The 16697-nt window shown below is 52.7% G+C and overlaps 2 protein-coding genes across 2 annotated transcripts in view; both read left to right on the plus strand.

The window, feature by feature from the left end:
• The window catches only part of Bmp8a (bone morphogenetic protein 8a), a 28069-nt gene extending 12401 nt beyond the window's left edge, over positions 1-15668 (plus strand). Inside the window, exons 2-7 of the mRNA XM_042680956.1 lie at positions 677-866; positions 1283-1431; positions 12363-12557; positions 12970-13049; positions 13552-13662; positions 15481-15668. Of these exons, the coding sequence (XP_042536890.1) occupies positions 677-866; positions 1283-1431; positions 12363-12557; positions 12970-13049; positions 13552-13662; positions 15481-15630 (875 nt within the window). The 3' untranslated portion in view covers positions 15631-15668. The remainder of the gene's footprint in view (positions 1-676; positions 867-1282; positions 1432-12362; positions 12558-12969; positions 13050-13551; positions 13663-15480) is intronic.
• LOC122108910 (succinyl-CoA:3-ketoacid coenzyme A transferase 2, mitochondrial-like) lies at positions 2421-3980 on the plus strand. The gene has a single exon (XM_042680941.1). The coding sequence runs from the start codon at positions 2421-2423 to the stop codon at positions 3978-3980; it is 1560 nt and encodes a 519-aa protein (XP_042536875.1).
• Positions 15669-16697: the final 1029 nt, after the last annotated feature.

Here is a 16697-nt window from a genome sequence, read left to right on the forward strand (position 1 = left end):
CTCCACCCTGTGACTTCCCTGGCCCTTGATGGCCTCTCCAGGAGCTTGTCACCCCTACCTGGTGTTCCTGTTCTTTCTCACCTGGCTCCTTCCTCATTCCCCTTGACCTCTAAAAGGAACTTGGGTGCTCTGAGCTCTGTGACATGGCTCTCCCTCCCATCCTCAGCTCCTCCACTCATGGCCTTGCTCTGCTGAGTGGCCCTCTGATTGCCCTCTCCCTGAACACAGGAAAATTCACACTCAGCCTCCTTATGCAGCTCAGCTCTGGCAGCTCAGCTCTTCCCCATCTCCCATTCTAGGCACAAGGTCTGGCTCTGGGGTGTCCCCTGTCCCCCCTGAAACGCAGCTAATTATGGGCCTTCCACCAAGCATTCCCCCACTATGGCTGTGTCCTTTTCTCTGGTATCCTTCTCCCCTTCGGCTGTCTCATCTGTGGGTTTTGAGTCAATGGAGGACTCCAGGAGGCTCACAAGTGGGGTTTAGGGCTCAGGGCCTGTTGAGCCCTCATGGAGTTCTCACTACATGACTTCATGGAGCACTGTCTATACTCGAATACAGCCTGGAACAAGCCAGCTTGCAGAGGAGGAAGCTGGCCCCAATAGGCTGCCTGAGACCCTACTCAAGCCCAAGCCATGTGGGCAGCTAGTGACTGGCTGGGTCCCGCTTTGTCTTCCAGTGGAGAGAGACCGAGGCCTGGGTCCCCAGGAGCCTCACTGGAAGGAGTTCCTCTTTGACCTGACCCAGATTCCTGCTGGGGAAGCAGTCACAGCTGCTGAGTTCCGGATTTACAAGGTGCCCAGCACCCACCTGCTCAACACGACCCTCCACGTCAGCGTGTTCGAGGTGGTCCAGGCGCACTTCAACAGGTGCCTTCTCTCTGCCTGAGCAGCCATCCTGCCTCAGGGTCTCATGGTCAGGGTCTGGCAGTGTGTCCTGTATGGGCCCTGGTATTGGGGGTAGGGGGAAGGCGAGGATCCCAGGAAAGGGAGCCTCCTTGGAGAACAGCCTCAGAAATGGAAAAATGGGAAAGATACTTGGCCAGATGTCCTCACCCTCCCATTCTGGCTCAGGGACTTGGATGGGTCACTGAGCCACTGAGCCTGTTTCCTCATCTGGACAAGGGTACAGTAGCTAGTTTTTGTTTATTCTTTATGGTACCCGAGGGCCTAGCCCAAACCAGGGCAGGGTGAGGTCCCAGGAACGGTCCCCAGGAGAACCAGACACACATTGAGGCTTGGTGCCAACCCCTGATGCTCGGTTAATTGTTCTTTCATGTCCACAGGGAGTCTGACTTGTTCTTTTTGGATCTTCAGACGCTCCGAGCTGGGGACGAGGGCTGGCTGGTGCTGGACATCACGGCAGCCAGTGACCGCTGGTTGCTGAACCGTGACAAGGACCTGGGACTCCGCCTCTGTGTGGAAGCCGAGGATGGTGAGGCCCAGGGCTTGGCTGGGAGCTGCCCCAGGACTCCTGGGAGGTGGTTTCAGCAGAGGCTCTGGCACTGTGCAGAGCGGCCTCTTGGCTGTGAGCAAGCACTGAAAGGACTCCTTGGGTGGAGGTGAGGTCCTGATAGGAGGTCCTGATAGGGGCTGCTCCCCTCCTCCCCACTGCACACCACCTGCTCCAGTCCCTGTGGCCCTTCCCAGGGAATGGCGCCTCTGTGTCCCTGCGCAGCAGCCTGGGCACTGGGAGGTTCTGCACTGGAGGACCAGAGGGGGAGGAGCTGCACCCTGAGGCTCTGAATACCAGGGGCCTGAGTTAGAATCCTGGCTCTGCAGTGCCCTGACTCAGGGGCAGGCAGTTACTGCCCTTTCTATGCCTGTTTCCTTCTCTTCAGTCTGGCGCTCACTCATTCACACACAGGTGTTTCAGCGGCATTTTGTTTTAATACCAGGCCGCCAAGGTGGGCATAAAACTGGCCTGTCTGTGGTTCAGCAAGAGGGCCACACAGAGGAGCAGATCGGGGCTTAACACAAGTCACTCTTTGACTTAGGGTGCCTCTGACCTAGGCAGGGTGTTTGGAGCCATGGGGTGGGTGTGTGTGACAAGATCCGACTCCGATTTTAAAGAGAACCCTGTGAATCTGAATCAGAAGGATCGCGATTCAGGGCGAGCCCAGGCAAAACGTTAGAGCGGCTGTGCATTAGTAACAGGTGGGGCTATTGCAGGTGTCTAATGCAGGCCACTGTGGATGGTGTAGGTGGGAGGGCCGTGGTCCAAGCCTGGCCTCAGTCAGAGCCGAGGGTGGGTCGGCGTCCCGGGAAGCCCGGGTCTCGGTGGGCGGGCCCGCAGCTCCCCCTGGGCGTCGCTGGGACGCGGCCCCTCCCTGCTCTGTGACGCGGCCCGACCGGGCCGCTCTCGCGGGCGCAGCGGGCTCTCCCCGTCCAGTGCCCACCGCCCGCCCTGCGCACGGACGGACGATGGCGGCGCTGCGGCTCCTGGCGTCGGCGGCGCTCCGGCGGCCCGTCCCGGCGGCCCGCTGGGGCCCGGCGCTGTCCCGGGGCTCCTCGCGCTGCTTCTCTACCAGCCCCCGCTCCCTCATCCAAATCTACACCGACCCGGTGGAGGCGGTGAAGGACATCAAGGACGGGGCGACCGTCATGCTCGGGGGCTTCGGGCTGTGCGGGATCCCCGAGAACCTGATCGGGGGGCTGCTGAAGACGCGCGTGAAGAACCTCAAGGTGGTCAGCAGCAACGTGGGCGTGGACGACTTCGGCCTGGGGCTCCTGCTGGCCGCCAAGCAGGTCAAGCGCGTGACCTGTTCCTACCTGGGGGAAAACGCGCTCTGCGAGAAGATGTACCTGGCGGGCGAGTTGGAACTGGAGATGACCCCGCAGGGCACCCTGGCCGAGCGGATCCGCGCCGCTGGGGCCGGTGTGCCCGCCTTCTACACGCCCACCGGGTATGGGACATTGGTGCAGGAAGGAGGTGCGCCCATGCTCTATGGCTCGGGCGGCCACAGGCTCGCCCTGAGCCAGCCCAGAGAGGTGCGGACCTTCAACGGCCGGCACTACCTCCTGGAGCAAGCCATCAGGGCCGACTTTGCCCTAATAAAGGCCTGGAAGGCTGACCGCTCTGGCAATGTCGTCTTCAGGGGGAGTGCCCGGAACTTCAATGTGCCGATGTGCAAGGCCGCGGATGTCACCGTGGTGGAGGTGGAAGAGATCGTGGACGTGGGCACTTTTCCCAAAGAAGATGTCCACGTTCCCAACATTTATATAGATCGCGTGATAAAGGGGCCGAAGTTTGAGAAGAGAATCGAGCGTTTAATCACACGAAGTGAGAAAGATGATGCCAAAGCCAAAAAGGGAGATGACATCAGAACTCGGATCATCAAACGTGCAGCCCTGGAATTCGAGGATGGCATGTATGCCAACCTGGGCATCGGGATCCCCGTGCTGGCCAGCAACTTCATCAGCCCTGACATAACCGTTTTTCTGCACAGTGAGAATGGACTCCTGGGCTTGGGCCCGTTCCCATTAAAACACGAGGTGGACCCCGATATCATCAATGCAGGCAAGCAGACAGTCACTGTGCTCCCCGGGGGCAGTTTCTTTGGCAGCGATGAGTCCTTTGCCATGATTCGAGGGGGCCACCTGCAACTGACCATGCTGGGTGCCATGCAGGTTTCCAAATACGGGGACCTGGCCAACTGGATGATACCTGGGAAGAAGGTGAAAGGAATGGGTGGGGCCATGGATTTGGTGTCCAATGAGACCACCAGAGTTGTGGTCACCATGGAGCACTGCTCGAAGGATAACAAGCCCAAAATCCTGGAGAAATGCACCCTGCCTCTGACTGGGAAGAACTGTGTGGACCGCATCATCACTGAGAAGGCTGTGTTCGACGTGTGCAACAGCAAAGGGCTAGTCCTGATGGAGCTCTGGGAAGGCTGTACCATGGATGAGCTCAAGAAGTGCACAGCCTGCGACTTCGCCGTGTCTCCAAAACTCAAACCCATGCAGCAGGTGGCAATCTAAGGGTGGCAGCCCTGGGCCCAGTGTGGGTCTCTAATGAGGTCAACGGGGGAAGAAAGAAATTGGACATGCTGCTCAGATTTTTTTCACTTCAGCATGAAAATGCTAGCATGCTGCTGGCTTCTCTGGCTTCTGCCACTAGGCAGACTGTCAAGAGTCACATGTGTTTGATTAAAAGTAGTAGGAAAATATCTAAGCTCAGATCCTGTGTCCTGAGTACTGCGGAGCCCTTGCTATGCTTGCTGAGGGTGCTGCCCCCTGCTCCCCACACTCTGTGCAGTTTGTAGTAATTCCATGCACAGCAGAGGGTTCCCGGTCCGATTGCCCTCCAGTGCTTCCCTCATAACTGAACCATGCCATGTAGGGAAATGGTGAGGCAGAAATCACCCCAGGTACCATTTGCTGCTGCCATAAAAAAAACAACAGGGACCAAGCCGGGCAATGGTGGCTCATGTCTGCAATCCTAGTGTAGGAGGCTGAGATCAGAGGATCACAATTCAAAGCCAGCCTGGGCAGCAAAGTCCATGAGACACTTATCTCCAATTAAACACCAGAAAACCAGAAGTGGTGGTGTGGCTTAAGTGTAGAACTCTAGCCTTGAGCTAAAGAGCTGAGGGACAGTGCCTAGGCCCAGAGTTCAAGCCCCACGACCAACGGGGGAAAAAACCCAGGAAGCTAGAGCTAGGAATGTGGCATGTGGCTTAGTGGTGCTTGCCTAGCATGCATGAAGCCCTGGCTTCAATTCCTCAGTACCATATAAACAGAAAACGCTGGAAGTGGTTCTATGGCTCAAGTGGTAGAGTGCTAGCCTTGAGCAAAAAAGCTCAGAGACAGTGCCCAGGCCCTGAGCTCAAGCCCTAGGACTGGCCAAAAAAAAAAAAAAAAAATCAGGGACCTAAGTTTGTGTAAGTGAGGGAAGAAATGATGTCCTCTCAGAAGCTCTTTACTTCAGCCCTCCCAACTTCTCTTCCAGGCTCACTTTTTTCCTAATTTGGTTTTCCTGTGTCCTGCCCTCCAGCTTCCTCCCCTCCTGGAAGTAATGTAGGTGGGTCTCTGTAGGTCAGGACCTGGTAACTAGAGAGACCCAAGGGGACAGTGGTGCTGGAATTCCATTCAGAATACCCCTCCGTAAATAACCTGTCTCTACATCTGTCTCCAAAGGCTTCAGCTTGCCATAGAGTGAGTCCTAGAAACAAATCACAGCTTGGATGACATGGCCTACTTAGTCCACACCACATTGACATCCTGACATCTTCCCATCTATTTTGCAGCCCAAGAGACCTTGCATGAAATGTTCCCTCCTAACTGAACAGGGGCTCTGGGGAGTGTGGTCCTGAATCTATAGTCTCACAACTGAGGTGAAAACAATTTATAGCTCCATATGTGTGGTGCAGATGCACTTGCTGTGTGCAGCTCCAGAGCCTCAGTGCCATGGGAGTGCCACTCAAATTCCAGCAACTCTCACCCCAAGGAATGACCAAGTGTCCTTGGAGAGAGGCAGGAAGGGAACACATGGGTACAGGGAAGTGACAGGGACCATATCAGATGGGGTGGATGGAAAGTCACTAGTGGCCAGCCCAATGCTTTCTGGGCCTTCTTGGGCAACTGGCAAGAAGAGGCAGAGGGTTCCAGGATAAAGAGAAGGGGATATCTGCCAAGAGAGTAGGAAAGTGGGGGGCATGGTCCACTGGCAGCTGGTGACTACATCTGAAGGCTGAGGTGAGGCTGGGGCTGTAGGAAGGATCAGCTGATGCTACCACCAGCCCATTTAGGCCTTGCAGCCAGCTAGAGGCTGGGGCCTGTCCATGGATAGGGTGCAGTGGGCAGAGCTATAGGGAAGGGGGAGCTCTGGATTCAGCAAGGTTGGCTTTCCTAGGCCTGCCAGGTGCAGATCTCTAAGAGAGGGAAGATGGTATCTGTCTCCCTGCCCTCCTGCCCCCCTACACTGGCCAGGGATCTCTATCTGGGAATAGTACAAATATACTGTTTTGCAACTGCTTGCTTCAGACCCTTGAACACATGTTGCTCTCTGGGCCTTCTCTTCAAATATGCTTGTGTAAAATGGGAACCTTAGATTAGCTATATCCAAGGGCCTTCTGTGCAGTTCATCTGACAGATTCCCTGAGGCTCTCAGCATCCACCCAGGCAGGTTCCGAGGAGCTCTGCAAAGGACTTCTGTACAACTAGCCTAATAAGTCATCATCCTGTGCACAGCAGACTCCAAAGACCCTTGAGCACAACTGTTCAAAAGAAAAGTAGTCAAGGCGCAGGTGGCTCATGCCTGTAATCCTAGCTACTCAGGAGACTGAGAGCTGAGGATCACAGTTCAAAGCCAGCCTGGGCAGGAAAATCCATGAGACACATATCTCTAATAAACCACCAGAAAACCAGAAGTGGTGCTGTGGCTCAAGTGGTAGAGTGCTAGCCTTGAGTTGAAGAGCTGAGGGGCAGCTCCCAGGCCCAGAGCTCAAGCCACACTACTGACAAATGTAGGGGGGAAAAGTAGGGGCACTTAGGACCTCAATAACCAGATGGCATCTAGGTCACTGGATTGCTCAGGAGGTAGAAATGGCCCTCACAGGTCTAGGGGCTGTTCCAGGTCTGAGGTCATCCTATGTGTCAACTGGTCTATGGAGTCCACTCTTGTGCCTCGCACTGACCATCATCCTCCATCCTGCCACACCTGTTCAATCTTCTGCAGAAGGCTCTCGTCACTCCTTCTGTGACTGGCTCAGCCCCACAGCTATGGCTTCCCTATGGCTCTCCTTGTATGACCTCCCAGCACCAGTCTTGGAGCTCACAGCCCTGTCCCCATGACTTTGCCACATTCTTGAGATAAGCCTCAAGGGCCCAGTGCATTTGTGGGAGAAACTGGTGTCATAAGTCAAGGGTTGGTCTCTGGATTAATGGGTGGTTCCATCAATCAGTCAATGGACACATTGGTTCTGAGGCCTAGGCGCTCACCGGCTGACCTCTGAGAGGACTGTAGGTGGGGCAGGTAGTGGCCTGGACCTGTGGTGTGTAGCAGAGAATCTGGTAGGCTGCCTGTGGAATAAACAGACCTGAATATGTAATACACACATGAAAGTATGTCTGTACAAGAAAATGTAGGTGTATACCTGTGTGTTGGTGCTTGTCACATGGAGGTACAAGGTACTATATGTAGTGCAGTCAACTGAGTGATGGTTCTCTCTAAAGAATCATAAAAAACATCCAGGCCTAGATATTGATACCTGTAATCCTGCTACTCAGGAGCACAATTAAGATAATCAAAGTTAGAAACTGGCCTATTTGAAAAACTGACCCTATTTGAAAAACTTAAACGATTGGAGGAATGGCTCTAGTGGATGAACTGAGCATTTGCCAATTAAATGTGAGTGCAGGAAGTGGCACTATGGCTCAAGTGGTTGAGCGCTCACCTTGAGATGAAGAGTTCAGGGACAGCGCCTAGGCCCAGAGTTCAAGCCACACACCAACAAAAAAATATAAATGAGTGCATGGGTTCCATTCTCAGTACTAAAAGAAATGAGTAGTATTACTGGGTACTGGTGGCTGACACCTGTAATCCTAGCTATTCATAAGGCTGAGATCTGAGAATCATGGTTTGAAGCCAGCCAGAGCAGAAAGGTCCATGAGACTTTTATCCTCCAATTAACCACCCAAAAGCCAGAAGTGGAGTTATGGCACAAGAGGCAGGCACTAGGATATTTGTCTTCATCTCTATAATGAAACAGGAAACAACCTGATGCCTAACAATAACATCTAAGTAAATGAGGAATATCAGCTTAAAGTGGTTTTTGTTTGGTTTTGCCAGTTCTGGGGCTTGAACTCAGGGATCTGGGCACTGTCTCTGAACTTCTTTTCCTCAAGGCTAGCACTCTACCACTTGAGCCACAGTGTCACTTTTGGCTTTTTCTGTTTATGTGGTACTCAGGAATTGAACTCAGGGCTTCATGCATGCTAGGGAAGCATTCTACCGCTAAGCCACATTCCCAGCCCTTTCATGTTTTTTTGTTTTTTGGTTTTTTTGGGGGATCTGGTCGTGGAGCCTGAACTCTGGGCCTGGGCGCTGTCCCTCAGCTCTTCAGCTCAAGGCTAGCACACTACCACTTGAGCCATAGCACCACTTCCAACTTTTTTTTCTGATTATGTGGTGCTGAGGAATCAAACCCAGGGCCTCTTGCATGCAAGGCAAGAGCTTTACCACTGAGCCACCTTCCCAGCCCCCCTTTCATGGTTTTATGTACCAGAAAAAGTATTTTTGGTACTTGAACTTGAACTCAGAGCCCCTCTGGCTTGCTTAGCTTTTTCACTTAAAGCTGGTGTTCTATCACTTGACAAGAGCTCTATTTCTGGCTTTTTTTTTTTTTTTTTTTTTGGTTGGTCATGGGGCTTGAACTCTGGGCCTGGGCACAATCCCTTAGCACTTCAGCTCAAGGCCAGCTCTCTACCACTTGAGCCACAGCGCCACTTCTGGTTTTCTGGTGGTTTATTGGAGATATGAGTTTCACGGACTTTTCCTGCCCAGGCTGGCTTTGAACTATGATCCTCAGATCTCAGTCTCCTGAGTAGCTAGGATTACAGGTGTGAGCCACCAGTGCCCAGCCTTATTTCTGGCTTTTTGGCAGCAAAAAGTCTCTCCAATTTGTCTGCCTAGGTTAGCTTCAAACTGAGATCCTCAGATTTTAGCCTCCTAAATTAAGAATTAGAATTACAGGGGCTGGGAAGGTGGCTCAGTAGTAGAGTGCTTGCCTTGCATGCATGAGGCCCTGGGTTCGATTCCTCAGCACCACATAAGCAAAAAGAAAAAAGCCGGAAGTGGCGCTGTGGCTCAAGTGGTAGAGTGTTAGCCTTGAGCTGAAGAGCTGAAGGACAGCGCTCAGGCCCAGAGTTCAGGCCCCACGACCGGACCCAAAAAAAAAAAAAGAATTAGAATTACAGGTGTGAGCCACCAGCAACCTTATGCATTTTAAATGTTTGTTCTGGAGACTATTAAAAACAGTTTAAAAGGTTGTTAGAAATTAAAAAGAAAGCTGGGCGCCGATGGCTCATGCCTGTAATCCTAGCTACTCAGGAGTCTGAGATCTGAAGATCGCGGTTCAAAGCCAGCCCAGGCAGGAGAGACCGTGAGACTCCTATCTCCAATAAACCACTAGAAAACCGGAAGTGGTGCTGTAGCTCAAGTGGTAGAGCGCTTGCCTTGAGCTGAAGAGCTGAGGGACAAGCGCCCAGGCCCAGAGTTCAAGCCCCACAACCGCCAAAAAAAAAAAAAAAAAGAAATTAAAAAGAACTAGGGGCTGGTAAGGTTGCTCAGTGGTAGAGTGCTTGCCTTGCATGCATGAGGCCCTGGGTTCGATTCCTCAGCACCACATAAGCAGAAAAAGCCTGAAGTGGGGCTGAGGCTCTAGAGTGCTAGTCTACAGCTGAAGAGCTGAGGGACAGTGCCCAGGCCCAGAGTTAAGGTCCCACGACAAAAACAAAAAAAAGAAAGAAAGAAAAAAAAAGAAAAGAAATTAAAAAGAACTATTTATAATAGCCAAGTTATGGAAACAGCCCAGCTGCCCTACAATAGATCGGTGGATCAAAAAATATGGTACCAATACACAATGAAATTTTACATAGCCATTAGAAAGAATAATATTATGTCATTTGCAGGAAAATGTATGGACCTAGAACAAATCATGTTAAGCAAGGTAAGCCCAGCTCAGATAGACAAAAGATGCATGTTTCTCTCATCTAAATATCTAAAATATCAGATATGATAAATTATACAGGGTTCTAGGCAGTCATACACAAGTGAGACCAAAGGAGGGTACTCTTAGAGGAGGAGCACAAAGGTGCAATGTCTGTGTGCCTCTGATCATATAAAAGAATATCAAGCCAGGTGCTGGTGGCTCACACCTGTAATACAAGCTGCTCAGGAGGCTGAGGTCTGAGGATCACGGTTCAGCCTGGGCAGGAAAATCCATGAGACTCTTATCTCCAATAAACCACCAGAAAACCCGAATTGGCGCTGTGGCTCCCAGTGGTAGAGTGCTCACCTTGAGCTGAAGAGCTGAGGGTCAGAGCCCAAGCCCAGAGTTCAAGCCCCATGACTACAAAAAATAAAAATAAGCTGGGAAGATGGCTCAGTGGTAGAGTGCTTGCCTTGCATGTCTGAGGCCCTGGGTTCGATTCCTCAGCACCACATAAGCAAAAAGAAAAAAAGCCAGAAGTGGCGCTGTGGCTCAAGTGGTAGAGCGCTAGCCTTGAGCTGAAGAGCCGAGGGACAGCGCCCAGGCCCAGAGTTCAGGTCCCACAACTGGACCCCCCCCAAAAAATAATAAAATAAAATAAAAATAAAAATAAAATCAGAATGAAAAATACATATTATCTGACTTATAAAACTGTAACCCCTATGTATATCACCTTTATAATAACTTTAAAAGTAAAAAAAGCTAAAAAGAATTATAGACTTCTTTGCTCACAACTGTGTGAAACTTAAACCAACACAATGAAATAATCTCAGAAAAGTAAAAATGAATACATAGGACTTGGGAAGGTACTTTATGGATGAAAGTTTTTTCTTTTCTTTGTAGAGGCAGAGGGAGGATTGAACTCAGGGCCTCTCACTTGCTAGGCCAGTGCTCTTTATCAGATATGGTCTCACATTATTTTTGCCCAGAGCTGGCCTCAGACCTCAACTTTATGCTTATGTCTCCTTTGTAGCTGAGATAACAAACATTCACAGTCATGTACCAAGCATGATGATACCTGGCTTGCTGATTGCATTGAGGTCTTGATGTTTGACATGCAATCCTGTAGATCTCTGCCATCCTCATGTCTGGGATTACAAGTCTGCACCATCATACTCTGCTTCTCAAAAGTTTCTTCACTGCCAGGTACTGGTGGGTCATGCCTGTCATCCTAGCTACTTAAGAGACTGAGATCTGAGCATCACAGTTGAAAGCTAGTCCAGGCAGGAAAGGCCATGAGACTATCTCCAATTAAAAAAAAAAAAAAAAAAAAAGCAGTATTGCAGTATTGGAGCTGTGGATAAAGGTGGTAGAGAACTAGCCTTGGGCAAAAAAGCTCAAAGATAGCACCCATGCCTTGAGTTCAAGACCCATGACCACCACCACCACCAACAACAACAAAAGTTCCTTCACAGTGGTTACCTCTGCTGTAAAAAAAAAAAAAAAGCATCACTTGCAAGGTACCAGTATGGGCATGGTTTTGACAGTGGAAAACTTGCATGCCAGGGACACTTTCAGTGGGCTTCCCAGTCTTAAGTGGCTGTGGGATGAAATCATTTTTTGCCAGTTCTGGGGCTTGAACTCAGGGCCTGTCCCTGAGCTTCTTTTGCTCAAGGCTAGCACTCTACACTTAAACCACAGCGCCACTTCTAGATTTTTCTGTTTATGTGGTACTGAGGAATAGAGCTTAGGGCTTCATGCATGCTAGGTAAGCACTCTACAACTAAGCCACATTCCTACCCATGAAATCTTTCTTTCTTTCTTTCTTTCTTTTTTTTTTTTTTGTCAGTTGTAGAGTTTGAACTCTGGGCTTGGGCACTGTCCCTGAGCACTTCAGCTCAAGGCTAGCACTCTACCACTTGAGCCACACTGCCGCTTCCAGTTTTCTGGTGGTTAATTGGAGCTAAGAGTCTCATAGACTTTCCTTCCTGAGCTGGCTTTGAATCAGCATCCTCAGATCTCCTGAGTAGCTAGGATTACAGGCGTGAGCCACTGGGCGCTCAGCTGAAATCTCCTTTCACTCTTCCTAGAGTTTAGGCCCAGATCCTCTCCCCCTGCAGCCTTTTGGCTCAGGAATACACTGATGTAGACTGACCCAGACCTAATTTTGTTCTGAAGTCTACCCTATAGCCTAGGGAATTCCCTGCCATGGGCCATGCTGGTAAGAGCAAGTCCTGGGTATGTCCTAGAAGAGGCTGCCCTGAGCTGTCAGTGTCATAAATCACAGTTACAGCCCCAGAAAGTATGGACAGAGGGAGGAACCTCAGGTCCTCCATGTGAGGAGCAGTCCTGCTTCTGAGCATCACTACAATGGACTCTGTTCATCACTGGGGGACTCCAGTGTGGTTGCCCCAAGGACCAACCCAGATAACAGAGGAACCAACTTTGAAGCCTGTCAAATGCTTTACAAGTGTCCATGTCCCTAACAGTGATGGCTGCGTTCCCTGAGGCCTCTGTTCTGCCACCTCCTCAGACTGCTGCCAGGGGGCTGCCAGCTGGACTTGGGAATCCTGGCTCCAAATAAGGAAATTGAGGCTTAGCAAGTCCCCTCAAGCCCCCAGCCCCCAGCTCCTGCTGAGGAGCAGAGGCCTCTGCTCGATCCCTGGCAGGTCCACCATCCACGAGTGACCCTCTCTCCTCTCTGTCTCAGGGCACAGTGTGGATCCTGGCCTGGCAGGTCTGCTGGGGCAACGGGCTCCACGCTCCAGACAACCGTTCATGGTCACCTTCTTCAGGGCCACTTCAAGCCCTGCCCGTGCCCCGAGGGCGGCAAGACCCCTGAAGAGGAGGCAACCCAAAAAGTCCAATGAGCTGCCACACCCCAACAAACTCCCAGGGATCTTTGGTGAGGGCAGGGGCTGGGGCTGGGCTGGAGCCTTCTTCCCAGGGAGGAGCCCTGCTGCTGGTCTAGACAGAGGGGCCTGGCAGGCGGGTGGCTGGAGACAGGAGCGGGTCCAGAGGAAAAGGAGAGAAGCCATAGGATGGCTGAGTGTGCTGCTGGGTGTATGTCTATTGGAGGGCTGGAGGCTCATCATCTGCAAGACAAGGGACAGGCACTGAACACAGGGCACCCGTAGCAACTGGGGTCATGGAGGCTGTTCAGCTGGGTCACAGCCCAGGCAGGGATCCAGGGATGAGAGTTGTGACGACCAGTGTTGTAGTGTCCTCCTGCTCCTTTACTGAACAAATGTGCCCCACGCCATGGCATCTGCACAGAGCAGAGCTCCAGAGTGGACCTGTACCGTCTGTCCCCACAGATGACCGCCACGGCTCCCACGGCCGGCAGGTCTGCCGTCGGCACGAGCTGTACGTCAGCTTCCAGGACCTCGGCTGGCTGGTAATTTCTGCCTCCCCTTCTCCCTGGGACAGTCCCCACCTGCAGGCCCTGGGGAGCGAGTGGAAGTGTAGGCACCTTAAATTCTCTCCTGAAGTTTTTCCTTCTGGGTTTCCCAACTTTTCTACTGAGAATAGGCTGCTTTCACTGTGTGAAGTCATTAAAAAAATAGATGGAAATGGGGATTATCTCAGCCCCAGCCAACTAAATTGCCAACACTGCCATGGGGAAACTGAGGCAGTGTAGGCAGAGCCTGGAGCATTTGCTCCGAGGGAGGGGGAGGGCTAGCAGGGACAAGGTGTGACAGGGACACAGCTCTGGCCCAGGCCTGTCTGCTGAGGGTGTCTGGGTAGACTCAGGTCCTGGGGTGGAGGCTGCCCAGGAGGGGCCAGAGTGGGGCTCTGGGGCTCAGGGAGCGTGGGGCAGCCCCAGGTGTCCTGTCAGGCCTAGGCTGAGGGGTGTGAAGGGGCCACGTGGGCAGGACTCACCTTCTCCCATCTCTCAGGACTGGGTCATCGCCCCCCAGGGCTACTCGGCCTATTACTGTGAGGGAGAGTGCTCCTTCCCGCTGGACTCGTGTATGAACGCCACCAACCACGCCATCCTGCAATCCCTGGTCAGTACTGCAGCACAGCGGGCGGGACCCTGGCCTGGGGCCTGAGGACAAGGCCTCTCTGCCACCGTGGCAGGGAGCGCAGCTGCCGGGAGGTGCTTTTTCTACAGGGACTTGCCATGTAGCCACCTGCCTACTTGCAGACGCTCCTGCCCATCCACACAGACACTTGCACATCTACCCTTGCACACTGCACACTATATTTCCCTGTGGGCTGTGGTTACTATGTGTGTGGTGCAGACCCACAGGGGCACAGCCCTGTGGTCACATGTTCAATAGACAGTGCTCTGCAGAGCACCTGAGCATACCGCACATGCTCTAGCACACTGGTCATGCCTTCCTAACACTGTGCCGGACATTTTTTTTTTTTTTTTTTTGGTTGGTTGTGGAGCTTGAACTCTGGGCCTGGGCGCTGTCCTTGTACTCTTCAGCTCTTGAGCCACAGCACCATTTCCATTTTTCTAGTGGTTTATTGGAGATAAGAGTCTTATGGACTTTTCTGCCAGGAATGGCTTTGAACCATGATCCTCAGATCTCAGCCTCCTGAGTAGCTAGGATTACAGGCGTGCTTGGCCCAGACATGTTTTTACAATGGCAGTGCCCTTGCTGGATGCTAGCTGCTGAAGTCTGGAAGAAGAACCTAGGATGATCACAGGGCAGCTCCACCCCTATGCCCCAGGTGGAGGAGCCCCTGGGGATGGGTGTGCTACTCCTTCCAGAACTCCCCACTATACCCCATACTCCCCTGCCTGAGCCCACATGGTGGCCAGGAAAGTGAGCACTCATGAGCTGACAGTTGCTGTCCTGTGGGGAGACTGTGGTGAGTGCCCAGCAAGCTAGCAATGAAGTTTTCCTTAGATCAAGAGGGAGGCTGTGTGGCCTCTGTGGGAGCAGCAGGGGCAAGGAGCAGTGTGAAGGTCCCAAGACAGGGCATCCTGGAGGGTTCTGGGCCAGCAGGGGCTGGAGGGCAGGAATGTAGTGTGGAAGGGGAAGGTAGAAACATGAGGTTGGGCAGGCAGGGTCAGGTCCCTAGGGCTGTCTCCCTGTAAGGAGGGTGGGATTTATTCCCAGTTTACTGAGAAGCTGTTGGGGGTTTAGCACAGCACTGTCATGGCTAAGCTCCTCTCTAGAAGCCTGTGTGGCAGGGTAGACTCCTGGGGTGAAAGGTGGAGGAGGTAGAGAGGCCAAGGTGGGCTGCTGTGGCCAGAACAGGAGGCAAGGAGGGATTGGTGGGGATGTGAAGTGGTCTGAGGCCTAAGAGATGGGGTTGGGGGAGGCTGAGCATCCTTTCCTCCTTGCTCAGGGTTTAATAGATGGAGGGAGGGGGGTGGGAGGAGGAAGGGACCCAAGGAAGCTCCAGTGATAACTGAGTCCCATAGTGGATGAGGGCACTTTTTAGAGGTTGACAAGGCTAGAGACCCAATAAGGACACTTCTAGAAGTATATGGAGAAGGGAGCCCCCAGAGGAGGCACTGCTGCTGGGGTGGCCTGGGCAGGGTGTATGTGGACTAGCAGCATTGTCCCTGTCTGGGCAGCAGGGGTGTGGGGGGCAGTGAGGAGAGGGCTGGAAGAATGAGAGACAGGTGTGTAGGGTAGACAGCCATAGCAGGCCTCCTGGCTGCACCTTGAGGGTGGCAGCAGGCAGGTCTGCCCTGTGAAACCTGCCCTGGCTGCAGGTGGAGAGCGACCTGAGGTGCGGCAAGGGGCTGAGACCTGAGACAGGCTGGGGTGGACAGACGGAGGCAGAGCTGGGGCCACTCTGGAAGGATCCTTGGAGACCACTGGGCTCATGGCCCCTGCCTGTGTCCCTTCCCTGTCCAGGTGCACCTGATGAAGCCAGACACAGTCCCCAAGGCGTGCTGTGCGCCCACCAAGCTGAGTGCCACCTCTGTGCTCTACTATGACAGCAGCAACAACGTCATCCTGCGCAAGCATCGCAACATGGTGGTCAAGGCCTGCGGCTGCCACTGAGTCCCAGAGATTCTGCTGACCTGCGGGCCCTGAACTAGCCTCCCTTTTCCAGTGGACAGGCCCCTCTCAGGAGGCAGGAAATGCTTGAATGCTGTCATAGCTCAGGCAGAGGCCCTCTCTCTCCCTGCTCACTTCATGCTAGGCTTCTTGCCTTTTCCAGACCCCTTTTTTTGCACCTGTGGGGTGTAGAGCAACTGTGTTCTTCCACTCTCACCTCAGCCTGAATATCCAGAGCAGCTCAGAGTTGTGCTGACTGTGTTGCCTGGGGTCAGTACTTAAGTCCTACAATAGGATCTGATTGTGGATATCCCTGGCCTAGACTGTGGCCAACACTGGATGGTCTAGGGTGCCCCCTGCAGTCTGAGGCTGGGTAATCTAAACTCTGAGCCACTCACTACTGGTCTGTGTGGGCAGAAGGGCTCCCTCCCCTCCCACATGTACTATTTGGGCATTTTGAGGCACAATTAGACAAGCACAAGTTGCCAGAGTGGTGTACTATTGGATTCCTCTAACTTGATTGAGACAGCAAGCTGTCTGGGTGTCATGGCTCAAGGTGAAGCCAGTAGGGATGTCTTCCCTTGCCCTGAGGCTGTGCTTCCGTTGCCTGGAGAAGAGGCATGACTCCCAGGGAAGCCAAGCAGGGAACATATTGATTCAATGAGGATGGCACTAATACAGTTAACTCTTTGGTAGAAGCAAAGGCAGCAGCTTCTGTAGCAGGCACACAGTAGGCACCACCTCTGCTTCTCCTTGCCCATGGCCACCATTGGTAGCCCATCTAGGTACTTTACCCTCTGTACCCAGAGAGGCTGCCCACATCCTCAGCAGACCTGTAGGTGGCCATCACTAGCTGCTCTGTGGCATGAACTTGGCTTCTCCCCCTCTCTACTGAGAAGTCATCTATTCAATCTAGGGCATAGTGACTAGGCAGCCTCTTGTTAGACACAGAGTGAGGGTGAGGACTGTCAGAATTTGCTTGTATCTGGGAACTAAGAACAAATGGGTCACCAAAGTTGGTATCATGGGCTGGGGAGGTGGCTCAGTGGTAGAGTGCTTGCCTTGCATGC

This window comes from Dipodomys spectabilis, unplaced genomic scaffold, assembly GCF_019054845.1.
Source record: "Dipodomys spectabilis isolate Male_0828 unplaced genomic scaffold, ASM1905484v1 ptg000002l, whole genome shotgun sequence".
NCBI lineage: Eukaryota > Metazoa > Chordata > Mammalia > Rodentia > Heteromyidae > Dipodomys > Dipodomys spectabilis.